General features: G+C 50.4%; 10 protein-coding genes across 10 annotated transcripts; 6 read left to right on the forward strand and 4 right to left on the reverse strand.

Moving 5' to 3' along the window:
• Positions 1-418: 418 nt before the first annotated feature.
• Positions 419-1371, reverse strand: PEX2_073090 (putative cyclin; the record flags this gene model as incomplete). The annotated part of the gene is made up of 2 exons (XM_016744579.1): positions 419-1063; positions 1120-1371. 2 exons carry the CDS (start codon positions 1369-1371, stop codon positions 419-421), a joined length of 897 nt encoding a protein of 298 aa, XP_016600550.1.
• Positions 1372-1887: 516 nt separating this feature from the next.
• Positions 1888-3249, forward strand: PEX2_073100 (uncharacterized protein; the record flags this gene model as incomplete). The annotated part of the gene is made up of 1 exon (XM_016744580.1): positions 1888-3249. One exon carries the CDS (start codon positions 1888-1890, stop codon positions 3247-3249), a length of 1362 nt encoding a protein of 453 aa, XP_016600551.1.
• A 566-nt stretch (positions 3250-3815) lies between these two features.
• PEX2_073110 (translocon subunit SEC61) lies at positions 3816-5536 on the forward strand (the record flags this gene model as incomplete). The annotated part of the gene is made up of 5 exons (XM_016744581.1): positions 3816-3825; positions 3918-4018; positions 4086-4253; positions 4322-5397; positions 5455-5536. The coding sequence occupies 5 exons, from the start codon at positions 3816-3818 to the stop codon at positions 5534-5536; spliced, it is 1437 nt and encodes a 478-aa protein (XP_016600552.1).
• A 536-nt stretch (positions 5537-6072) lies between these two features.
• PEX2_073120 (bifunctional ornithine acetyltransferase/N-acetylglutamate synthase) lies at positions 6073-7532 on the reverse strand (the record flags this gene model as incomplete). Its single annotated transcript, XM_016744582.1, has 2 exons — positions 6073-7000; positions 7078-7532. 2 exons carry the CDS (start codon positions 7530-7532, stop codon positions 6073-6075), a joined length of 1383 nt encoding a protein of 460 aa, XP_016600553.1.
• Positions 7533-8255: 723 nt separating this feature from the next.
• On the forward strand, positions 8256-9944 carry PEX2_073130 (origin recognition complex subunit 2; the record flags this gene model as incomplete). Its single annotated transcript, XM_016744583.1, has 1 exon — positions 8256-9944. The coding sequence occupies one exon, from the start codon at positions 8256-8258 to the stop codon at positions 9942-9944; it is 1689 nt and encodes a 562-aa protein (XP_016600554.1).
• A 196-nt stretch (positions 9945-10140) lies between these two features.
• On the reverse strand, positions 10141-10683 carry PEX2_073140 (uncharacterized protein; the record flags this gene model as incomplete). The annotated part of the gene is made up of 2 exons (XM_016744584.1): positions 10141-10293; positions 10411-10683. 2 exons carry the CDS (start codon positions 10681-10683, stop codon positions 10141-10143), a joined length of 426 nt encoding a protein of 141 aa, XP_016600555.1.
• Positions 10684-11708: 1025 nt separating this feature from the next.
• On the forward strand, positions 11709-12817 carry PEX2_073150 (pyridoxal 5'-phosphate synthase subunit PdxS; the record flags this gene model as incomplete). Its single annotated transcript, XM_016744585.1, has 3 exons — positions 11709-11813; positions 11880-12062; positions 12188-12817. 3 exons carry the CDS (start codon positions 11709-11711, stop codon positions 12815-12817), a joined length of 918 nt encoding a protein of 305 aa, XP_016600556.1.
• A 1345-nt stretch (positions 12818-14162) lies between these two features.
• Positions 14163-17448, reverse strand: PEX2_073160 (putative importin 13; the record flags this gene model as incomplete). Its single annotated transcript, XM_016744586.1, has 5 exons — positions 14163-15945; positions 15997-16487; positions 16560-17061; positions 17142-17335; positions 17386-17448. The coding sequence occupies 5 exons, from the start codon at positions 17446-17448 to the stop codon at positions 14163-14165; spliced, it is 3033 nt and encodes a 1010-aa protein (XP_016600557.1).
• Positions 17449-18381: 933 nt separating this feature from the next.
• ampp (aminopeptidase P) lies at positions 18382-20726 on the forward strand (the record flags this gene model as incomplete). Its single annotated transcript, XM_016744587.1, has 9 exons — positions 18382-18457; positions 18644-18809; positions 18865-18926; positions 18981-19202; positions 19256-19301; positions 19359-20190; positions 20242-20326; positions 20379-20423; positions 20479-20726. The coding sequence occupies 9 exons, from the start codon at positions 18382-18384 to the stop codon at positions 20724-20726; spliced, it is 1782 nt and encodes a 593-aa protein (XP_016600558.1).
• Positions 20727-21243: 517 nt separating this feature from the next.
• Positions 21244-25112, forward strand: PEX2_073180 (exocyst subunit SEC8; the record flags this gene model as incomplete). The annotated part of the gene is made up of 5 exons (XM_016744588.1): positions 21244-21790; positions 21849-22022; positions 22078-23066; positions 23120-23236; positions 23292-25112. 5 exons carry the CDS (start codon positions 21244-21246, stop codon positions 25110-25112), a joined length of 3648 nt encoding a protein of 1215 aa, XP_016600559.1.
• Positions 25113-25660: the final 548 nt, after the last annotated feature.

The raw sequence follows: 25660 nt of genomic DNA on the forward strand, positions 1-25660 counted from the left end.
GTTTTTACTCTGTATTTTCAAGTAGAAAGGCAGCCGTTTCTGGCCTCAAAAGCGGTCATTTTTAGTGTTAATCCCATAGGTCCTCATATTCTAGTTATAGCATGTGGGTTTAGTTAGATAGGCCGCGGAGCTCCCTGGCGATTGCCAAATGCTGTGGAAACAGCTAATTTTCTGGCCACATGTTTAGCCACATCCGTAGAGACGAGGCCGTGCAGTGTTGGGTGTTGCTAGAATTCCTTCTGGGTGTGGACCAGGATCTCGCAAGCTTCTGTGTGTGAGGCTTTTGGTTGATAGGTAGCATCCCTACCACCCTGCAGTAAATGAGTTGGTATAAAGCTTGCTAGCTTCTACCAGAACATCCTTCCCAGGAGACTTTGGATCCTAGAATCTGATGTTCTTAGTGAAAGTCAAAGCCCATTCATTCACCCTCTTCCATCATTCGCCGTCGCTCAATTTCGGCATCCACTTCATCTACTACCATTGGAATAGCTCTGTTCTTCCACCGACTGAGCTCCGCCCGCATGAAGCCTTCCGTACTCTTCATGCCCACGACCAAAAAGCCCAGCTCTTCACGATCGACATCAAAGACTTCCCACCACTCGCTATCCACAAGCTTGACCTCTACCTCACGTGCAGCGAGGTAGATCGCAGCCACAGCCAGGGCATTTGGCTGGTGGGTGACATAAAGAAGCTGGGGCGAGAGCAGTGCTGCATTGAGGTGCTGAATGACCCGTTGAGCGACAGTGGGCTTCGCCACACCCAAAGTTTGAAGATATGTCAAAGCGATGGTGTGTGGTAGGGCGACATGTGTATCAAAGCCCAGCGTACGGAGGATAGTCGTTTCGGTGCGGAGGAGGACTAGACGGGCGGACTGGTAGCCTCCTTCGGAAAGGATGTACGTTTCGGGGGATGGAGGGGTTTCAGGTGCCCCGCTCTGCCTCACAAACCATAAGGGTGATGCATCTTGCGACAGGAGGAATGTGTAGACATTGAGGACGGAGCGTGGGGAGGTTGGTTGAAAGGAAAGCTTAGCCGTCAGGTATAAGGCTGCGGCGGATACATCCTGCTCCGATTAGTGGATTAGAATGAAGATTTTTGAATTCCTGGAGCTAGTCTTACCTTGACAGAGTAGATTCGCAAGCTACCCCCGTCAGCGCCAAGCCAAAAACGCGTGAAGATCACAACCGCCTGGGCAATTATATCTTGCGACAGGTGTAGGAGGACCCCGGCAGTTTGAGTTAGCTGGGCGCCTGCACAACGAATAGAGGTCTCGAGGTCAGATGGGACATTGTCAATCGAGGATGAAGAGTTCGACAGCTGGTCGGGCGTTGCCAGGGCATTGGATAAATGCTTCAGACCGTTGGGGGCCATGACGCTGGGAGTTTGCAGAAAACGTGCAATGACGCAGATCCTCGTGCAGCTGAAACCATGCACAGCGGGAGCGGGAAAAATAGACGGTGACGGTATCAATCTCGAAAGAAGTCTAGTGGGAGGCAATACTCATTGCTATAATTAATCGGATTGGAAAGGAAGATGTGGTGGATCATGGAGGTGGAGAGAGCTCCAGGCCGTTCAGCCACCGCTATTTCCTTCCCCCCAGCCTCTTGTTTTCCTGTCGCCAATTCTTGTTGAGGGTCTTTTCTGGTTTCAAATTCTAAAAACATCGAGACTCAACATTGTGAAACACGAAGAATTCGTTAAAATTATCTACACCCTGTTTCGTTTGACCTTGAATATATCACAAGGGTTTATTTTGTCCTTGATTAGCCTTCATACCTCCCCTACCGCACATCATCCCCCAGGTTGCACACCAACGCCACATTGGGCCTGAATCGACGTGGCATTTCCATCCTGCCTGCTCGTTCTGTCGAAATAACCCCTCAGAACATGTCGTCCGATCTCTCTCATGCACCTGTCACCCTGCATTCCGATGGCACGCAACCTCACGAGACCGCTGCCTTGACGCCTCCAAGAGCATCCGTCCACTCAACCTCAAGAAATCACTTTAACAATCCGCCTTCACATCGTCGGGCAAACACCGAATATATTGCAAGGCCCCCTCTCTTTGAACAGGGCATCGACGATACTATATCAGGCTCGAAGAGTACCCCCTGGTCGGACACCTTCCCGAAGAAGAAGTTTGAAGCAAGAGCCAGGGTCTTGTCAGATTGGTTCCAGGGGAAATCAGATCCAGTTGATCTAGGACTGAAAATGGGCCCCAACGGTGCTTCGAACGTGATCGGATTGGATTCCCGCCCAGCTCCAACATCCATGTCACATACGAGGCAGAACTCGACCCCAACGAATCGGTTCTCATTCTTCGGCCTGCGGCGACAACCGAGCAGGCCCAATTTCCCGGAACCAGCAGATGATGAGTTTTTGAACCTTGACATCACTGCCGCCCTCTCACTACCCGAAACCGACGATACCAATGATGAGGCACTGGATGCCCTACGAGATCATGCGGACAAAGTACTACGGCGCATGCAGGAGGCCTATAAGCAGCGCACCTTCGCCATGCACCAAGCATTAGCAGACAAGAAGGAAAAGCAGGAGGAGCTTCAAGAGACTCGCGCCAGAGTCGATCACCTCAAGATGCAGCTGGACGGCATGGCCGCCAAGGTGCTTGACCAGGAGAAAGCCATGCAGGCCATGGCCGATGAGTTGGAGCAAGAGAGACAAATGCGAAGGACCGAGGAATCCCGCAGTCGCAGTGATACCATGCGCATCGTGCATCCAGATGACGACATACCTTCCATGGCACTCCAAACTCCTCGGCGTGGAGGCAAGCGTGCTAGCCACAGCACCTTCACCAGCGACTCGGGCTTTGAGTCCGGTGACGAGAGTGTTGCCGACAGTATCTTCTCGCAGCGTGAGGGTGTCGAGTCCCCCACATCCACGCTGGCAGCGCCGTCTCCCAACATGTCGCAGATTGCCCTGTCTACGCCGACAGGACCCATGCCAACACCTTCAATCCAGAAGAACCTGGCCGCAGTCACTAGTGCACCACCGCCTACACGCTCATCGGCATATGATCGGGTATTGAAGGGTCTTGCTTCAACGCGTTTAGGTAGCTCCTTCTCTGGTGGTAACGGTAACGCGTCTAATTGCAACAACTGCTATGGCGTACCCGCCTCCGAGGCCTGGAGTGTCATGGGTATTCTCCAAGATGAGAACCGGGGCCTGAAGACACGACTAGGAGAGCTCGAGGTGGTCATTGATGATTGCCTTGGTCTCGTTGGACCCTGACACTTGATTTTTCTTTTGGCAATATTATACTCTTTATAGAATGCCGGCATATCGTAAATTTACATGACCAAAGCAGTTGGAATATTTATTTGGGCATGGGTGCCAATATTATTCCCAATAATTACCCCATATGTTGGAGACCCCTAGCTGTCCCGATCGCGTAGTTAGTACCGTGGCCTCTGGAGTGTGGGGATAGCTTGGACGCCCTGTTTTTTTGGGTGTATAACACATCGGACTTGAAAGAATAGCAGGGGAAAAAAGAGTCTGGAAAATTGAATTGGAGCTCAGATTAGTTTAGTTATCTCCAAATATCCCATTACTTTTTTGGTTGAGTCACCCAAGTTGGTTGTTGCGGCGAAGACCAAGTGGCCTTAATTAGCGCGGAAGCGAAAAGTGGCCAGCGAACCTCTTCCGTCTTCTTCTTCCCTCCTCCCCCCATCTTTTCGACAACTTCAACTTCCTCCTTTTGTTTTATTTTTTCTTAATATTTCACTTCCATTCCTTTAGCTGGTTTTCGACTCCAGCTTTCTTTACTTCTTTAACGGATTGGGAGGAAGATAGCCACCATGAGCGGCCGTGAGTCCCCGAATCCTCGTTTCGCACGCGATCGCGACAATCCGTCTCGAATCCGTCTCAATTGATCGTCAAATGCTGATGGAGGAATATAGTACGCTTCCTTGACTTGATCAAGCCCTTCACGCCCCTCCTTCCGGAGGTGGCAGCTCCTGAGACTAAGGTGCCCTTCAACCAGAAGTTGATGTGGACTGGTGTATGTCGCCCTGAATCCGCTCTCTCCGCGCGAAGTCGGCTTGGATCCTAATGAAATTACGTTATAGTTGACTTTGATGATCTTCCTGGTCATGAGTCAGATGCCTCTGTACGGCATTGTCTCCTCCGATACTTCAGACCCCCTGTACTGGCTCCGCATGATGCTGGCCAGTAACCGGGGTACTCTGATGGAGCTGGGTATCACCCCTATTATCTCCTCCGGCATGGTCTTCCAGGTATGCCTCTCCAAAAAATTGTCCTATCATCATCCGCGGTAATTGTACTGACACCTCTCGTTCTCCAGCTCCTTGCCGGTACCCATCTCATCGATGTCAACCTCGACTTGAAGACCGATCGCGAGCTCTACCAGACCGCCCAGAAGCTCTTCGCTATCATTCTCTCCTTCGGCCAGGCCTGTGTTTACGTCCTGACTGGTCTCTACGGCCAGCCCAGTGACCTTGGTGCCGGTATCTGTGTTCTCCTGATTGTCCAGCTGGTTGTGGCTGGTCTTGTTGTCATTCTGCTTGATGAGCTCCTCCAGAAGGGCTACGGTCTAGGCAGCGGTATCTCCCTGTTCATTGCCACCAACATTTGCGAGTCGATTGTCTGGAAGGCCTTCTCCCCCACGACCATCAACACCGGCCGTGGCCCCGAGTTCGAGGGTGCTATTATCGCTCTGTTCCACCTTCTCCTGACCTGGCCCGATAAGCAGCGCGCTCTGTACGAGGCTTTCTACCGCCAGAACCTGCCCAACGTCATGAACCTCCTGGCTACTCTCCTTGTCTTCGCCGCTGTTATCTACCTGCAGGGCTTCCGTGTTGAGATCCCCGTCAAGTCTTCCCGCCAGCGTGGCATGCGCGGCTCGTACCCCGTCCGCCTTTTCTACACCTCCAACATGCCCATCATGCTCCAGTCCGCTCTGTGCTCCAACATCTTCCTCATCAGTCAGATGCTGTACTCCCGCTTCTCTGAGAACATTCTGGTTCAGCTTCTCGGAGTTTGGGAGCCCCGTGAGGGATCTGCTCAGCTTTACGCCGCCTCGGGTATTGCTTACTACATGTCCCCTCCTCTCAACTTCAAGGAGGCTCTTCTCGACCCCATCCACACCGCTGTCTACATCACCTTCATGCTCGTTGCCTGCGCCCTCTTCTCCAAGACCTGGATTGAGGTTTCCGGCTCCGCTCCCCGTGACGTTGCCAAGCAGCTCAAGGACCAGGGTCTCGTCATGTCTGGTCACCGTGAGCAGAGCATGTACAAGGAGCTGAAGCGCGTCATCCCTACTGCCGCTGCTTTCGGTGGTGCTTGCATTGGTGCTCTGTCCGTCGCCTCTGACCTCATGGGTGCCCTCGGCAGCGGAACTGGTATTCTTCTTGCCGTCACGTAAGTTACTCCGTTAATATCTAAATTGTGTTCATCTCAGCTAACAGCTCAATACAGTATCATCTACGGCTACTTTGAAATTGCCGCCCGTGAGGGTGACATTGGCGCTGGCCTCAAGGGTCTCGTCCCCGGCAGCTAAATGAGACTGCCCGTATTTTCACGAGCAGCATGACATAGGATCACACCGGTCCTTTGCAACCTCTCTGTTTACTTTCTGTCTTTTTTTTTTCTGTCCGCTCTACGTTATACTTTTTGGGTGAATGGATCAGTGCCGTCTGTTTGGTCAAATTAGAACTATACCGATCGATATTCAGTCGTGCAGGTTGATCAACCTGTCGATGAACATCCGAGGTCCCCTTTCCGGGAGTCTCTGCACGTCGACACAATCGTGTCAACGTCCTATGTCCATGTGTAAAGTCATATGGCTCTAATCTCACTCGATAGACGGTGCTCAGCGATTAAAAGTGCCCTGTTTAGGGTCTTGTAACCATATGTCTAGAAAAACCAAAATCATATATTCAACTTTCTATTATCCTCAACCTCGTTCATATTAATATTCATCTCAGCAGCTCTTGTTCGTAACTATAGGCATCCTCCCGAAGCCTTTAATTCCGAAATAATCCCCTTGGTTCATCAATTTCCACTAACAACCTTGGAAGCTCAAATACATTTCCTTTAAGTCCGGTAATCACCGTTGATAGTCACATACTCGTGACTGAAATCACAGAACCAGTAAACAGCATCCTCGCCACCACATCCAGCAGCCCCCTGTTCACCACCACCAAGATCAACCTCGATCTCAAGATCCTCATTCTGCAGAATATCACTAGCCCGTTTCTCGTCAACAGCCTCAGGCTCACCATTAATCAACAGCTTCAAAACCTCACTGCCATCAACCGGACGGAAGCTAACAGAAGTGCGCTCAGGAACAACAGTGCCTTCAGCAACACCCTGAGTATAACCCACGGCACAAAGGATTCGGCCCCAGTTAGCATCCTTGCCATAAAGAGCCGTCTTAACCAGTGGCGAGCGCGCGATCGTCGAAGCGATCTGTCGCCCAGACTCATAATCCGGCGAGTTGCGCACGCGCACAGTAACAAACTTAGTGGCACCCTCGCCGTCACGCACAACCAGCTGCGACAGCTCCTGCGCGAAATCAGTCACAACGCCCTGCAGCGCGGTATAGTCGGCGCTGGTAGTCGCGGCTGGTGCGCGCACAATCTCGCCGCCTGCGGCGCCGTTGGCAAGCACAGCAATGGTGTCGTTTGTGCTCGTGTCGCCGTCGATGGAGATCGAGTTGAAGGATCGTGACACGGCGTGTTTCAGAATCGATTGCAGCGCTGCGGGCTCGACCGCTGCGTCTGTGCAGAGGACACCGAGCAAAGTCGCCATGTTCGGGTGGATCATGCCGGCGCCTTTGGTCATTCCTGCGAGGCTGTAGGTGCGATCTGGGGAGGAGGGGAGGGTGAAGGTGCGCGATAGGAGCTTGGGGAAGGTGTCTGTTGTGCAGATTGCGCGGGCTGTGGTGAGCCAGGCTTCGTGTGTGGAGGCGAGGGTTGAGTGTGCTGTTGGGATGCGGTCTAGGATCTTGGAGATCGGAAGGCTGATGGGTGGTTTGGTTGTTAGTTATGGGGTATCTCTTGGTTTATGCAATGCAATTGAACATGATGGTTAGCTTACCGTTGTCCGATGACACCGGTGCTCATCACTAGAGAGCTGTCGTTCTCGACACCGCTGCACTCATCCACCTTTCTTCCCATCTGCACTGCGTCCTCCAGGCCGCCCTTGCCAGTGACAGCATTGGCGCAGCCTGAGTTGATAACGACAGCGCGGATGCCATTGCCTTTGCGGCTTTGCAATGTCTTCCTGCTAACTTGCACTGGCGCAGCTTGGAACTTGTTGGTTGTGAACACCGCTGCAGCTGAGCATGGAGTATCGGAGGCGATCAGTGCCAGATCCGGGAAACGGGTGTTGGAGGCCTTGACGCCCACATGGGTGCCAGATACCTGGAAGCCCTTGGGGTAGGTGCCAGTGGTGGGGATGTAGCGCTGCTTGGAGGCCGGAATGGCCATGTCCAGCGGTGCGGAGTAGCATCGGACCTGGCCCTTGAGCATGCGGGCGAGGGAGGTAGCCATGGTGGCGGATTGAGTGGTTGGAACCATGTGTGAGTCTTGTCTGTATTGCTAGACTTGCTACACACCAGCTGTTTATAAGGGGAAATCCTCTTGTGAGTCAAATCCCGTTGAGTCAAGGGAAAAAAGTAGCCGATCTCGGGAGCTCCCCACTCGGCAACTCTTTGCACGGTATGAGCCCACTGCAATTGAGATATGGGGGAAATTTTGATGATTTGCTTTCTACTTGTTGAGTTCTACTTGCTAATGACTACATTACTACGTATAGAAAATAGGAATTTAGTCTGATCAGTGAATTTGCTCACATGACTTGCGCGACTTTTCTAGGCCTCTAGAATAAAAACTAAGGACTGTAGTACAAATCGATATAACTTATATATGTCACATATCACATAGATGGGTAAACCGAGGTAAAATACCACGAATTGGGTTGAAGTCAAGGCAGTGCAGTCCTTACTCGCCGTTGTACCTCCAACCTAGAGACGCGGAGTCGGAGAAACCCATCCGCTCCAATTTAATTCCTTCAAGCACTCGAGCCCCAATTGAGCCCCAATTAAGCCCTGCATTCCAGTGTCAGACCTGCAGCTCCCTTCAATTACGAGATCTCGAATACACCAACCTTGAAAGCCCCTTGCGTCCCGACCCTGTGCACATTCTCCGGATCTGATGGTACTGTTGCTTCCTTTCCCCTTCGCGTCTACGTGACTGTAATCTAACTAGACCGTCATGAAGCGTAAGCTCTCAGACGCCGGCGATCAGCCGCCTGTCTCGACTCCCAAAAGAAGACGAACAGCTTTAGAACAATCCAATGGCGCCGTGAACGGCCACGCGCTCAACAGCGCACTCCCGAACGGCGATGCCTCCTACGAGCTTCCTCCATCAGGACGAGGTCAATCAACACCCAAAAAGGCCAGCAGTGTCTCCGCGACTCCATTACAACAGTCTGGGCTGAAAACGCCTACACACAAATCCAAGGCTCGTGGTTTGTTCGCTACGCCTACCAAGCCCAAGTCCGCAACCGCAGCCACCCCATCTCGAGTTAAGAATGCAGACCGGTCTGCGCGGAAGAAGAGCGCGCGAGTACTATTTGAACAGGACGAAGATGCAGCTTGGGATGGATCGGAACGACTAGCAGAAGAAATCTTAAACGGAGATGAGCCGGATACGGGGAAAGCGGGTCAGCTTCTGGCGGAGAGCATAGAACCTGAAGGTGCAGAAGAGGCTCCTGAAAAGGGAGTAAAACAACCAAAGCGTCGTGCAGGACGACCGAAAGGTGCGAGGAATAAGCGATCCCCGACACCGGAAGGCGAGCTCCCTGCACACGAACGATACTTCTTCCAGAACCGCGCTGGTCCTGTCAAGACATCGAATGCAACCCTCAACAAAGTACCGCTGTTGACGCATGAGGAATATTTCGAGAAACTTGGAGAATATGAAGATCCGTGCAAGGAAGAGAAGGAATACCTACAATCTTTGCACCACCGATCTTTCCCGCAGTGGGCATTCGAGTTCGATGAAGGGTTCAACATCTGCCTATTTGGCTTCGGCTCCAAGCGCAAGCTAATGGATGAATTCGCGGAGTGGGTCTACAACCACCGTTTATCAGTCACTACGACTCCAATCATTGTAATGGTCAATGGTTACACACCAGGCATCTCCATCCGATCAATCTTCGCCACGATCGTCACAGCCGTAATGGGCGACGATGCACCATCCAAACTTGGTGCACAGCCAACCGAGGTCCTCGAGCTGCTACAATCTGCGCTCAAGTCGCACGAAGAGCCCGTCACAGTTTTGATCAACTCTATTGATGCCCCGCCTCTCCGTCGCGCAGCCAACCAAGCGCTCCTCGCCCGTCTGGCTGCAACACCGCGCATCCGCCTCCTAGCCACAGCCGATACCCCCAATTTCCCGGTCATGTGGGATATCAGTCTGCGTGATCAGTTTAATCTCGTCTTCCATGACTGTACAACCTTCCTACCGTTCTCAGCGGAGGCCGACGTCGTCGAGGAGGTCAACACTCTCCTTGGACGCAAGGGCCGCCGTGTCGGCGGAAAAGATGGCGTGGGCTTTGTGCTCAAGAGTCTTCCCGAGAATGCACGCAACCTGTACCGCCTCCTGCTGACAGAACTGATCACTCTACTGGATGATGGTCACCAATCAGACGACGAAGGTGCGGGAGAGGGTGGCGGCAGGGCTGGCGATGAAACTGGCATCGAATTCCGTCTGCTTTACCAAAAGGCAACGGAAGAGTTTGTTGCTTCCTCGGAGATGATGTTCCGTACCCTGCTAAAGGAGTTCCACGACCACCAAATGATCACTTCACGCATGGATGCCAGCGGCATGGAGATACTTGGTGTGCCACTGTCCCGTGATGAAATGGAGGGCGTGTTGGAGGATCTGGTGCTGGGGTAGCGTAGATTCCTCCCTGAATTTGGTGTGGAATAGATCAAGACTCATGATACCCTGTACGAATGAACATTTTACCAATTCTAATCGGGGCGTCCAACAGCCCAAATTGCGTGCATGCCAATTGGCGAAGTCCAACTTGGCATTGTTCGAGTGTATGTACAAGTAGCGTTAGATCTCCGTCTAACCGAACAGATAAAGCCTAGAAATTCGCAAACGCCGCCATCACCATCATAGCACCGAAACTTATCTTGAACGGCCGTTTCTCGCTCATGGCGCGGCGCAGATCAACGTTCTTAACATACTTTTGAATCCGGTTGATCGGAAGAATATTGTACCCCTTGGACGCAGCGAACTACGATCGAGAAGAAGCATCAGCGTACCGTCACAAGTAGAACCCATAACCTCGGATGGCCAAACACTCAACGAAGCTAATGGAAAGTCCAAGTCCATGGTAGAAGCTGATACATACCTCAACAAGAACAACACCCATCCCCAAAATAACAACCAAAGCCCTCGAAAATGCCCTCAACCCAACACCAGCAACAAGTCCCAACACACTCCCCAAGCTAACCTGGCGCATAGTCTCTGCGTTCAACAGCCCAGTCCGCCGCGGACGGACCTGCTTCTGTCCCACCGATTCGGCAGGATTGACAGCCCACTCTGAATCTTTGCTGAACGATTGTTGGGGCACGGCGTACTGGCATTGCATTGGGGCGGCGCGGAAGGGTGACAAGGGGTGCATGGTTGCCGCGGAGAGACCAATTCCGACGCCTAGACCTAGGCGCAGAAGGGTGGCGGGTTGTTGGGTGAATAATCTGAATGACATTGTTTCTTTTTTTGCTCGTCTTTCTTGCAATTGAGAGAGTTGGAGAGTCGGATTTGGTGGAGATGAGCTCCCTTGGCCGATAAGGATAGCAGGTGACGTCATATGTCACTGAGCTCATCCGTGGATGGATCTGAAGGATTGAGGCTCTTTTTTGAAGTTTCGTGGGGTTTTTTTTTTTTTTGGTATTTTGGGGTCTTGCTTTAACTTGTTTGTATCTATTGTCAGTATATTAGTACACTATGTCTGTTGTGACTACTGGGGGATGTATAGGCATTTGAAATGCGTAGAATGATACATAGGGACGTTGCCAACATAGCGTGGACCCTTCAATTGTATACGATGTACTCCGTATGACCAAGACTTATATGCAGACCTCATGCAGTGACGGGTACTTATAGCTTAACATAGGCAATGTGTTATACCTGAAGCAAGCAACTCTCCTTCCAGAATAGAACAAAGTGTACTATCAGTGATGAGTCACTTCCAAAATTGGACTCGGCCCTACGGAGTAAACAAGTGGGCATCAATCTATGTAGCTGCCTATATTGAACTGCCCCTAAGCCTGCCACACATCCAAGTATATCGCCTACTGAATTAGGCAGTTACATTAATGCCAAGGGTCAAGAGCCAAGAGCCAAGCGCCAATGTGACAACGTGACTAACAGAAAATCTCCCGAGAGCCAAACACCACAGAGAGCAGGCGGTGGGCTGCTCCTCACCGGAGAGGGTATCCTCGGAAAACAGAAAGTACCCGGGATCTTCGCCGAGGGGCGCGATGAGTGTGATTGGCCTGAGGCGAGTAACTTTGGGGCAAAAGTATATTTCCTACTGACTCACCTTTAGGACCTTCTCTTCTTCTTTTTTTCTTTTGATATTCTTATTCACTTCTGTTTACATTTGTTCATACTTCCTACCTTCTTTTAGCTATCACACAATTCACAATGGCTGCTCCAAATGGAACTACCGGCAATGACTTCACTGTCAAGGCCGGCCTCGCCCAGATGCTGAAGGGTGGAGTTATTATGGATGTCGTGAACGCCGAGCAGGTATGATCTCTCTTAACGAGGAATTGATACTATTTAGAACAGAAAACTAACATATTCCTTCACCAGGCTCGTATCGCCGAAGAAGCCGGTGCCGCTGCCGTTATGGCCCTCGAACGTGTCCCCGCTGATATTCGCGTTGAGGGTGGCGTTGCGCGCATGTCCGACCCCGGCATGATTAAGGAGATCATGGAAGCCGTGACCATTCCCGTCATGGCCAAAGCCCGTATCGGACACTTCGTTGAATGCCAGGTATGTGACAATTGTCCCCATTGCGGGGGAGGGGTAGACGGCTTAACGGGAGAAAACGGAGATCTCCCGGTGGCGGGGGAGGCAAATAAAAAGTAACAATGACACTAACAATCACCGGCCTATAGATCTTGGAAGCCATTGGCGTTGACTACATCGACGAATCCGAGGTCCTCACCCCCGCCGACGATGTTTACCACGTCACCAAGCACGGCTACAAGGTCCCCTTCGTCTGCGGTTGCCGCAACCTCGGCGAGGCCCTGCGCCGCATCTCCGAGGGCGCCGCTATGATCCGCACTAAGGGTGAGGCTGGTACCGGTGATGTCGTCGAGGCCGTTAAGCACATGCGCACTGTCAATGCGCAGATCAGCCGTGCCCGCGGTATCCTCCTCGCTAGCCAGGACCCCGAGCCTGAGCTCCGCGCATTTGCCCGTGAGATTGAGGCTCCTTACGAGCTTGTTCGCCAGGCTGCTGAACTCGGTCGTCTCCCCGTTGTTAACTTCGCCGCTGGCGGTGTTGCCACCCCTGCCGATGCCGCCCTTATGATGCAGCTGGGCTGCGATGGTGTCTTTGTTGGCTCTGGTATCTTCAAGTCCGGTGATGCTAAGAAGCGTGCCCGCGCTATCGTCCAGGCTGTTACTCACTTCAAGGACCCCAAGATGCTTGCTGAGGTCAGCCAGGGTCTCGGTGAGGCCATGGTTGGTATCAACGTGAAGCACTTGCCCGAGGCTGATAAGTTGGCTGGCCGCGGTTGGTAAATATGGGTTTGTGTCATTTGTTTCAGCCTTAATCATTGTGTCCTAAAAATTTCTTGTACATGAGCCATGAGCATATGTCTAATGTGACATACATTATACGATTTGATACATTTGTTATTTTGAAGCCAATCTTCTTGAAGGGTGATATTGGTATGGTATAAATAGTAACATACCGGGCTCGGCTTGCTTTCAATGTTCGTTGCTAGCAATACCTACTAGGATCCGAAGTCAATTAATGTCTTTTATATATACTATATCAACACACTCCACAACTTTCTTTTGATCTTGTTTTATTCTTAGACAAAAGCAGATGCGTCACACGTCAGCACTAGGACTCAACCTTAGGTTTACCAAATGAATTACTTTGCAAGAGGATACTTATAAAAAAGCCCCTCGAAAGTAGCCTTAACCACTCGCCCGGCCATACCGACTTAGTCATCTTAGATTGAAGCAATCATGGAGACACCAAATTCTCACCAGATCACAAATTTTAAAACTAAATATCTTTTATAGAGCAACTCCATACAATAGTTAGGGAGTAGAAGGCACAACCATGTATGCACTAGTGTGAGTGTGCATGTATGAGCCGGTTGGCCGCTTACGGGTAGCCTGTTTTCCGCCGACCCAACTCCAAAGGGAGGATCTACAATATAGATCCAACTATGTCTCCGTACTATGAAATATATAAGAATCAAGAGCCAAAAAACGACAGCTGGCGGATTTGACGCCGCCTCCAAGGAGAATCGATTTCAAGTCAATCGCATTAGACCACTCTGCCAAGCTGCCAGTGGATTGAAAGGATCTGCTTTATTTGGATATATGTTCAGGCCTTAAGAAACCCCTCTATGGACAGGAGCTTGCTTGGATTTATCTATTCGCTATAGGCCGATTAAGCTATACTTTTATATCAATTTCGGGGATCATAATTAGACGAGCAATTCAGAATCAAAAGACTGTTTATTCGTTCACGTCAGCCGAAGGCTATGATCTAGTCGTGGGAGGCACTTAGGTGCCCTCTCCGAGGAATAGGACCGTTTGTCGAATACTGCCTATGCTGCAATACGTTCCAAGGTTAAAAACATTAGTCAGATTGTCCCTTGAAGTTCTATTTCGAGTCATTTTAGTTCGAGGTATGCATGTTCATTGATCGAACCATACCTTGTTGTACTCGACAATTTAGAAAGTTCTCAATTATAGCGATCAGGTAGATGTAAATATAAAATCTCAAGCAGGATTAAATCAAGCTGCACCGTCCATGTCATGCAAATGGATATCTAAATGAACACCGAAGTTGCAGGACCCATCAACTCCAATCATCAGGTCGTGTACCAATGCGCAAGTTCCATCACTGGGCATAATCGAAATTCATCCCACGGCATTTCAACCAGAAGGAACGCACAAGATCTAGAGACAGTTTCTGGCCACCTCTAGCAATGGCGAGAGACTCCAAGAACCGCGTCTTGTCTTGCGCCGACAGGAGCGGCACTTGTTGCCCGTTTGCGTCTGTGACCTGGGCGTTCAAAGAGTCGAGTGCAGCCTTCAGAGCCGGGCGCGTCAATGCCATCTTCTTGAAGATAGTGCGTCGCAGGGCATCATTGAGAGAGACCAAGTCCGATCTTGCACATCGGCCTGCAATCTGTTGAATGATTGTGTAACACAAGCGTGGAATAAATTCCTGATGGACTGATTCGAGTATGTTCATTTCTTCTGGAGAGCTGCCTCGGAGATCTATTAATGCAACCCAGAATGCAGACGCAGCTCTAAGAGGAAGTGGTTCAGGTCGTGTCAATGCGTGAAGCGTGAAATGAAGAAGCACAGCGAGAGGAGACTCTGCGCTCAGATTTGACTTCATGGGAGTAAACAATATCGGGTAGTACTTGGGTAAAAGGCGGGTCAGGAAATCAATACCGGCATTGGCGGTCTCTGGGTCGTACACATCCGGATTTTGGAGCATCGAGGAGAAGAGCTGGGCTACATGATCGATGAGCGCCTCTGCCTCACTGCGAATGTTCATCGCATGCCGAGCGTGAGATGCCAGAAATGACGAGGCGGTCGCCATGATAACGTCTGTCCCGGAGATGCCTAAGGGAAAGCTCTTGATGAAGTCCACTGTCATAGAGGGCGGGAATACGAAAAGCCCTGCCCGCTCAGTGTAGCCGGCTTTCAAAATGTCGCAAGCTGCTTCAATGATGCTGCTGTCCACGGGGAAATCGACAATCAAAAGTCTCATGGCCTCCATAATCAGGCGTTGTGCTTCAGAGCCTGGTCCAGAGTTCCAGAACGATGGAGGATATGGGTTTCCTTCCTTTGTAAGCTCGATATCAATGACCTCGCTCTCTGAACGAAGGCCTTTCCCGATACTTGCAATGCAGCTCAGCACAAGATGTCCGCGTAGACGCCCAAATTCATGAGCAGGACCGGTAACCTCTTCCCGTGCTGTCTTAGCCTCCTGAACAAAGAAGCCGAGAATTCTCTCTAACGTTTGTACCTTTTCCTGGTCACTAGGCAAGCTCTGGATGATGGTCGCAATCCCCTCCAGGACCTTGGGCATGGTGGAGACAGTTGCCGTCGGCTTGCTTCTGAACTGGTCCAGTTGATCTAAGAATGCAGGAAGATCTGACGTCAAGACGCGAGCACAGGACTTTGACAGGGTCAATATAGACCTTGAAGCTGCGTGCGCACACAACTCGAAGTTGAGGGATTCGAACAGGATGTTAAGAACTCCTGGAAGTAATGAACTATGGCGCTCAAAGTATGATTCGTACTTTCCGAATGAATCCACTAGTGTCTGACGAGACTTGAGTGGTATTTCGGTCTCCCCGCCTGCGCAGAGCCTGGCGAAAGCATCGCTGCCAAAGATGGCGTCGAGACACTGGTCGGCGTGGCCATTCTCATCCACTGCTTCTGAGAGTTGAGCTATACAGAACATGGCAGTCTCAAAATTGCGCCAGTCCCGACTTTCCAGGCAGGACGTGGCGCTTCTCTGGAAGACAGTGACCAGTTCGACACCGAGGACGGGGTATGCGGAAAGTAAGTAATCACATGCCTCATGACGGAAGGCGCCGAATTCACTCCGCTCTTCCTCGCCCCAGTCTTCCAAATCTTCAGACTTGGGATATAGTAGTTTGCTAGAAAGTCCCAAGACAACTTCAGCTAGATGTGACTTCACCAAGTCATACCTAGGGCTTCCTTCTTCAAGCTGATCAGGAAGACTCTCTGCAATATCGTTCCAGAACTCCAAGACACGTGGGGTTCCCAGATCGTCAATGGAAGCGTAGCCAGGGGTTTTGAAAATCCCGTGGATAAGTGTGAGGATCGCTGCATTTTGTGGGGTCATTGGGTCGCTGAAGATATCTAAGTGCAAATGCGAGACATATGCAATCAGAAGGTCAACAAATGACATGCTCTCCGCTCCTTCGTCGCCACTCCTCACGGCAGCGATATGTACCGTTACAATTGAATCGGCGAGAATTTCAGAGATAAGCCACAATGAGTTGTCATCAAACGCCCAGCGGCGGCTTTCAAAGGCTTGGGTCAAAATAGAAGCTGCACTCTCACTCAAGCTGGGTACCCTCAATGTCTCAATAACGGTCTGGCCACATTGCACAGACAAGACATTTACATCTTCAGCAGAAGAGCGTTGGCGATTTCCATGAACACCTAGCCATGTCTGCGAGGTGGGGAGTTAAATCAGTGGTCGCGTTCTTCAAGATGCAAGTACCAAAAACCGAGATTAACTCACCTTCCATGAATTCATGGCTTCGGCCGCTAGTGCCACATCAACCGCATCATCCCCAGCTGTCTTTGCATGCTGTATGATCTCCCCAAGGACAAATTGAACCAAGAGTAACCCATCCTTAATGTTGTGTATGGCTCGCTGGACAGCAGAGGTGTCTCCAGTCCCGTCCTGGGGTTCGGAATCTAGTCGGAGAGCCTCCTCGGCGAGCGCAATTGAGAAAAACAGGAGTGCACCTGATCCACTCTTGCTCAGAGCTGGCAATATCCGCTCCTGGAAATCCACCGCTTGTGATTGTTCTTCGGATACGTATCCGCCGTGAACGAGGCTTGCAGCAAGTTGCCAAACAGCTTGTTTCCATGGTGTGACAGGGTGCCTGAAAATGGCGACCAAGCTTGAGGCAAGCTTTCTGACAACCATTGCTTGTTCACCATTGGTTACCAAAGCAACAAAGCGATTGATCAGGTGCTGCATGATCTCCGTGGCCGAATTTTGGTTTATTTCATTCCTAATGGTATCCAACATCAGCAATCATTCGTCACATCGGCATGAGGTTGAAGTGGTGTGGATCGGGGAGATTGACCATACCATGAGACATTGATCTTCACTGTGAATGTAAGGGCCCCCATGAAACGATGCTGGGCAGAATGTTCATTTTGCAGAAGTGAATCAGCAATTGCCCATGCATTCTCAGTCTTCTGGAGTTGCTGCAGGCGCGTCTGAATCTCATTAATTCTGGCGGGGTCCCGTTGGTTCGCTGGGTTATAGAGCTCGGTGACTAGCTGGTTCTTTGTTAGCCGTTGGGTCTTAGAGGTAGATATGGCACACATACAATATGGGCTTCTGAGATTGACTCTCTGGCCCCAAGACCATCGTCAGACATCCAGGTTGCCATTTTGTCTCAGCAAGCGCGTGGTTGTGAAAATGAAAAAGAGAAGTGACATATACAAGCACGGGGCTATGACGGGCAGAATCTATTGTTTGCATCACTTAGCCAATCAGTGTTAAGGCGGTTTGTGAAGCGGTGACGGCGGGGCTCACTGGCTACTAGGCACGTGACCCAGTCTGAATTATCTTCAAGTACTGTACTCCGTAGCTGTGCAACATATTACATGCTGTACCCAGAAAGTGGATCTAGATTCTATACTCAAAAAACAACCACAATGAACAGCTCTCTTCACTTGAGTCTTCCTTCATTTGAGCTTTCTTTTACTTACCGAGACTAGTGCCTTCATCTGGGCTTTGACATTGATAATGCATTCTCCATAGTCCGTACTATGTTGTATAGAGCAACAAGCCACAAATCCTATTGGCGCTAGTATCATTGCTTTTAGAGTATCAAGCTTGGGTTAGGCTGTACACGAATTAGTATAAATAGCATTGTTGATGACTCTCAAAGCCACATAAGATCAGTTCCCAAAAATATGAAGACAAAATTGAAACAAACAATGTGAATGTGCATTGTTCTAAAAAGGTCCCTCGATTACTAACTGAATATTGAGTGCAAACATGACAACACAAAGTGAGCCGCGTGTAGCCGCGACTCCGGAGATCGCCCTATGACCAGAAGCCTCTCTACTGGTAAAAGGCCACTTACACGGAGTCCACACGACCTGCGGAATTAGCTTATCGGGCACTTATCTGGCGCCTTTAATCCCTGCTTCGCTTAGCTTCTCACAAGCTAACAGGTCGAAGAGGAATCTCTTGAAGTCTATCAGTGTCCATGCTCCTCTCTCGTCCAACTCGCCTTTGGACATCTTTGCGATCGCTAAGGCCTGTCTCCCGCCCAAGATATTTCTCCGTTTTCGGCCCACGCTACACAGTCGACATGGGGGCCGTGGATACCTCTGAACGTCTGTCAAAGCTGAGGCAGTTGATGCAGCAGCACAATGTCGATGTTTACAGTATGACATCATCTCTATGTCCCCATGGGTTGCTTAAACCTCGAGTCATGCTTACCAGCTTCGTATAGTTGTGCCCTCAGAAGACAGCCACCAGTCCGAATACATTGCGCCATGTGATGCCCGCCGAGGTCAACGATTGCCCCACTTCCGTTGGTTTGCCCGCGCCGCTAGCTAACATTTCCATAGAATTCATTTCGGGATTCTCTGGCTCGGCCGGTACTGCAATCATCTCGCTGAGCAAAGCCGCACTTTCCACTGATGGACGGTACTTCAACCAAGCCGCGAAACAACTGGATGCCAACTGGCTGCTCTTGAAGGGTGGAGTCGAAGGCGTGCCCACATGGCAAGAATGGTACGAGATGACAATCACGGGGAATGATCTGTACGGGAACTGATCTTGTTGATAGGACTACGGAGGCGGCCCAAGGAGGCAAGGCTGTGGGTGTTGACCCCTCTCTGATCACAGCGGGTGAGTGTTGTTACTTCAGATGTGGAAGTGCATAGTGGGGCTAATATTCAATAGCTGGTGCACGGAAGTTGGCAGAGACCCTTAAGAAGAGCGGTTCATCTCTCGTAGGGGTCCGGGAGAACTTGGTCGACTTGGTTTGGGGCGAGGAACGCCCCGCGCGTCCCAGCGAAAAAGTGCGCGTTCATCCCGAGAAGTATGCCGGCAAGGCATTCCAAGAAAAGGTGGCCGAGCTGCGGAAGGAACTTGAGTCGAAGAAGAAGGCCGGATTCATCATTTGTATGACTGCCCCGCACATATCCCGGTCCTGTAGAGTGACTAATTTATTGCAGCTATGCTCGATGAAATTGCTTGGCTATTCAACCTGAGAGGAACCGAGTAAGAACAGTCTCTTTACCGATATGCATCATTGAGACATTGACTGACTCTGTGCAGTATTCCTTACAACCCTGTGTTTTTCTCCTATGCTGTTATTACGCCCACCACCGCTGAGATCTACGTCGAGGATGACAAGTTGACTCCGGAGGTCAAGGCTCACTTTGGGCAAGATGTTGTCGTCAAGCCATACGATTCCATCTTTGCTGATGCCCAAGCCCTCAGCACCCAAAGCCAGTCTGCGGGTGAGAAGGCCGCCAAATTTTTGTTGTCGAACAAGGCTTCTTGGGCTCTCAGCCTTAGCCTTGGTGGCGAGGGACAGGTCGAAGAGACTCGTAGCCCAGTCGCGGATGCAAAGGCTGTTAAGAATGAAGTCGAGCTCGAAGGAATGCGGGCTTGCCATATCCGTGATGGTGCTGCCTTGACCGAGTACTTTGCTTGGCTTGAGAATGAACTCGTCAACAAGAAGACTGTCTTGGACGAAGTCGACGGAGCTGACAAATTGGAGAAGATCCGCTCTAAGCATCAGCTGTTCGCCGGTCTCTCCTTCGATACCATCTCCTCGACTGGGCCCAACGGTGCGGTCATCCACTATAGCCCCGAGAAAGGAAGCTGTGCTATTATCGATCCCAAGGCCATCTATCTCTGCGACTCCGGTTGCCAATACTTAGATGGAACAACCGACACCACGAGAACATTCCACTTCGGTGTTCCCACGGAGTTCGAGAAGCGTGCTTTCACTTTGGTGCTGAAGGGAACCATTGGAATCGACATGGCGGTATTCCCCAAGGGAACCAGTGGCTTTGCAATTGACGTGCTGGCGCGCCAGCACTTGTGGAAGGAAGGCCTGGACTACCTTCACGGAACAGGTCATGGCGTTGGCTCCTACCTGGTGAGTATTATCGCTGACCAAACATCTTATGCTTCGCTAATCTCAGTATAGAATGTCCACGAGGGTCCTATTGGCATCGGGACTCGGGTTCAGTATACCGAGGTCCCCATTGCAGCCGGAAACGTCATTTCAGATGGTTTGTCCCTCTTCCTCTATTTATTGCAGTTCGAAACTAATCTCTGACATAGAACCCGGATACTACGAGGACGGCAAATTTGGTATTCGAATCGAGAGTGAGTTTTACCGCCTATAACTGCAATTAGAAAATACTAATCCCTCTCTTTATAGACATTGTCATGGCTCGCGAAGTTAAAACCCCCCACAACTTTGGTGACAAGCAGTGGCTAGGCTTTGAGCATGTTACGATGACCCCTATTGGCCGCAACTTGATTGAACCCTCGCTTCTGAGCGACGCTGAGATTAAGTGGGTTAATGACTACCACGCTGAGATCTGGGCGAAGACAGAGCACTTCTTCCGGGAAGACGATCTTACACGCTCGTGGCTTGAGCGCGAGACCCAGCCCATCTCCAAATAAGTGGTCTGCGGTGTTGATAGGTCGTGGTCTACATATCTCCTCCCACTGCTATTGATTAGACGGCATTATGTACAATACAGCCTAGAATATGCAACATTCCAATGCTGTATCTAGACATGAATAATTAAGAGTGAGATCAAATAACAAAGCTCAGTTGGCAAGAAATACAGTAACACAACGAAGGATGTAATGGAGATCTATGGTATACATTGTAAACTTTTTCTTAGTATATCGACAACTGGCCAGTGGAATGGAATGCGGGAAGCTCTGGTGGAGCCTGACACTCCGCCCCGGTCTGTTTCAACACTATCACCAAGGCATCACTGAATGCTTCCGGCGCCCCCTGTATTTCACAGTCAAGAATGCTCGCAAGTCCTCGCCAATTGTCGCGCGCAAGTCACAGGACCTAAGACGGAATCTTTCTGGCTGACAGCCCCACGCCAGCCCCTTGTCACAGCCCACCAACGCTTCCATACTGAACCGGAACACACCCCGTGATTAGCAAGCATCATTGGCAATGAGCGGCCAAAACGGTTATGGCAACGGGTATGGCTACTCCGGTACCGACCGGTACGATACCAATGATGGGGGATATGGTGGAAACAGCAACCCTGGGGTAAACGGATACGGTGGACGAAGTGCCGCACCACCAGGCGGAGGTGGACGATCTGAACGTCGCCCCGGCGGATACGGTGGTTTCTACGCTGACTCGCCTCAGCCGCCGGCTCTACCGCCGGGTCAATCTCCTGCGCCAAGCCAGTCTCCCGAGCGGCGGCGCGATCGAACAAACCGCGACTGGCAGCAACCCTCTCCGCAACCGTCTTCGAATCCCTCTCCGCAACCCCAATCCCACCCCTCATCGCAAGCCTCTTCGCATCCCTCTTCGCGGTCACGCACAAGGAATCAAGAACCCGACAGGAAGTACCGGGAAGAACGGTCTAGAGATGCAAGTCGGTACGCGGACAACAGGGACGAAAGAGACCAAAGGGATCACAGGAGCCAGAGGAATGCGTCACCTGTGGTTAATATGAGCAATGACTCGGGGGAACCCCAGGCGATTGAAAGTATGTCTTTTTTTTTTGCTTAGTCTGGGCCAATCGCTAATCCGGCCACCCTCTACAGCGATTCTCCAGTCTATCCAGCGCGACTGGGATTTCATGACTGATGCCGAGTGTGTCCCAGTACATGTCGCTTTGAGTTTGATGGACACGAGTACACTGGGCAAAGCAGATCGTGAACCGGAATTTTTGCACATGTACAATGACATTCAGAAGACATTGAAGGCAATTGTTAATGGTAGGTCCTCTCTGCAGTGGTTAGGACAGACATATGCTAAAATTGTATGCCATAGAACACCATCAGGGATTCAACAGTTCTATTGGAACATACCACAAAATCCAATCCAATATATCTTCCTCGCAAACTCGAGTGCGCAGCCTGAGGCATGCCCTGGATCAGGCCAAATCCGGGTTAATATCGACCAAGCCCGAGTTGAAAGGACTGGCAACGTCTTCTCAGAATTACGATGATATCGTACAGCTGTTCACTCAGATTGAGGAAATTCAATCCCTTCCCGAAAAATTGGAAACTCAGATTTCAGACAAGCGATTCCTTGCAGCTGTGGATGTGCTTCATACTGGTCTCCGCGTTCTACGGCGTTCGGAGCTGGAGGACATCGGCGCTTTATCCGATATTCGCGCTTATTTCATAAACCAGGAAACATCACTCACAGACATCCTGATCGAGGAGTTGCACGACCATTTATACCTTAAATCACCCTATTGCTCAGACAGATGGAAACCACCCACCTCTGATGAAAAAGAGGTTCATACGTCTAATTTGGCCGGTAGTCGCTCTTGGGAACGGCCTGTGTATAGTTTCCTGGCCAAGTTCGATCCGTTGACGCCTATGGTCGAAGACGCCTCTCGGAACCCGGAAGCTGATACGTTTTCCTACATTCAGTTATTGATCGAAGCCCTGAACAAGATGGGTCATCTTGACGTCGCGGTTCATAAGATCGAGCAGCGTCTTCCAGTCGAACTGTTTGCCGTGGTAGATAAGACCAACGCAGAGGTTGATACTCGTTATCCTGCGCCAACCAAGAGCTTCTCGGCCCAAGACAACTACAAACAGTCCAGTCTCCCCACTGAGATTATTGAAAAACGAGGCCACGTGCTTTCTGAGTTTTTATGGGCGCTATATGCCAAGTTCGAGGCAATTGCGGAAGGCCACCGGATTCTTCATGATGTTGTTGCGGCCATTGTGCAACGAGAAGGCTTAACCAAAAGCGAGACGCTTTCTGGGGGATTCAAGGAGTTGTGGAAACTTCTACAAAGCGAGGTAAGATACCAACAGCTTTGACTGGCATCACGATTTCTAATTCATTTTGCCAGATACGATCTCTCATGCACGACTACCTTGCAACCGATGGAGACTCTTCTGTTCGATCTAGAGCAGAAGAGAATGAGTCTCGACGCCATCTATACACAGGCAACCGCGATAAGAATAAGGTATGGAGAGCAGTCATTTTCATTATTTTGAAGTAGCTGACCCTTTGCGTTGTAGAAAATGTTCAAGCTGTCCGACTTCGAGCATAATTCTGAGATGAAAGCCGAACAAGACGAACTGGATGAAATCCTCAAGTCCTCAGTCCCGGGACTTGTTTCTAAGTCAAGGCAAAAGGCCGCAACAAATGATACCACGCAATCTAATAAGGGTAACTCAGGGACCGGGCATAAGATTTTGCTTGATCCAAGTGTTTTCAATATGGGAATCCTTCTTCCTCCCTCTCTATCCTTCATCCAGCGGCTCAAGGATATCGTTCCTGTTGATGCGGATATCTCCATGGGCACTTTGACCTCCTTTTTGGATGACTTCATGGTGAACGTCTTCCTACCCCAGTTGGATGAGACAGTGACGGATCTTTGCACGCTCAGCTTCATTTCCGCAGATGCGTTTACAGAAGACCCCCATTGGGCCAAGTCTTCTCCCCGGCCTATTTTCAAGGGAACGATCAAATTCATGTCCATTGTTCGGGAGTTTAGCAAAATGCTGTCGAGTATTCCACACGATCAAGCATTTACGCAGCTTCTTATTGACCAGATCGTGACCTATTATGACAAGTGCTGTGGGTGGTACAAAGCAATGGTCACGAAAGTCTCTGCACGGAACCGTGGAGGCGAAGTCCGACTGAAAGCTGCGGCTTCCTTTGCTGAAACAGGCGACATCCATGATGTTGTGGATGAACTGTGGAAAAATGCCGGGGAAAAGAAACAGACCCTGATTGATACAGAAATCGATCTTCTTCTCAAGCGAACGGGGCAAGTGCCATTGGAGCCTTACGACATCATATCTGACCCGAAAACCGTCATTTCCCTTTCGCTCTTGTACAACAGCATGCAATGGCTTGCAAGTCACCTCGCGAGAATTCGACTTGTGGTTGAACATACAGCGGATGCCGAGTCATCCAGTTTGACTGCAACTGGCCGGCCGTCTCGTAGATGGACTCTGTTCGGGTCCATGAAGCCCAATCGCGATAGCATCAATACTCCGGTGCATTTGCCACTCAACCACGAGACTGCCGTGGCCTTTGATGGGACGCTCCAATCATTGCACCGGCTTGGGGATACTGCACTTCTGACGATGCATGTTGACATCCGCTGTGGCATCATCCACATGTTGACTAAAACAATGGCCGGGCCGAATCCTCCTAACTTGCGGAACTCCGAACCCATCACTCCATCCCCAAACATAACACACAACTGGTGGCATATTATCATGAACCAACCTACCGCTGCATCACCGACAATTCTCGCACTTAACAATGATCTCATCGCATTCGACACCAACATCTCGACGTATCTCGGGTCTGTTGAGCGTTGGTTCATTACATCGGGCCTGGCACGGTTTATCGATCGGGTCTTTGTCGCTTGCACCCAGTATATCGGGGCCATGAACGAGAATGGAGCGCTGCGACTACAGCTTGATGTGCTTGTTCTCCAACAAAACTTGAAGAACATCATCATCGATCCAGCTGGTGAAGCATCGGATTCAGCGACAGATTTACACGCGCAGGCTTCTCAAGAAATCGTTGCCCTACCACGTAGCGCAAAGTTCCTGGACTGGTTCCTAGAAGGCGCCGAGAGGACCCTGGACTACGCTCAGGAAGAGAAGGAGGCTTTTGCATCGCAAGGCGACAAGGCCTTGGCTGCTGGAAACGGCGAGCCATTTACCTATGAGGAGCTGCGTGTTCTCGTAGATCTATGCTTCTCTGAAATTCTCCGTGGTCCACGTGGGGCGGAGAGCCGAGAGGAGTTTATGTCGGCGAAAAAGGCCAGTGCGGATGCGCTACTGAGGCTGAACGAGATTATGTGGGATGCTCGGTAGTCCTGTTCTTTACTCCGTACTTAGTACTCCGTATAATCTAAGGAGTAGTTCTTCGATCCGGTTCCTTTTTAGCTAGTAAATCCACTAATAGCCGAAAACAGAATCTCATTTTATCTTGACTCACTGTCATTTCCTCTTTTTTCCCTCTTTAATTTAAACAACCCCCACTAGCCCTAACTCGGCATAGCACAATGGATCAATCGCCCTTTTCGGCTTCTCCGGAAGATTCACACTGGCTGAGGGACACACGCCATGTTTCACCTTTAGAGTGTAGTTCTTTAGTTCTTTACCTGTGAAATGAACAAATTACTAGTTTATCAAGCCATATGCAGGAGTATGACCCTTCTCACGGCGCCTAGACTCTTATATCACACCCCCGTCCCATCTTTTCTCTCTCACTTTTCATACATTCTTTTGCTTCCTTTGCACTACCTTCCTGTCTGGAACAGTAATTGTTTCGAATCTGGCATTCGTTATCCAGACGTCCATTCTTTTGTGCACCTGCACGTCCTATCCTTAAGAGTCAATCTGTGACTTTCGTTCATTCA

This window comes from Penicillium expansum (assembly GCF_000769745.1).
Source record: "Penicillium expansum strain MD-8 chromosome Unknown contig254, whole genome shotgun sequence".
In the NCBI taxonomy this organism is placed as follows: Eukaryota; Fungi; Ascomycota; class Eurotiomycetes; order Eurotiales; family Aspergillaceae; genus Penicillium; species Penicillium expansum.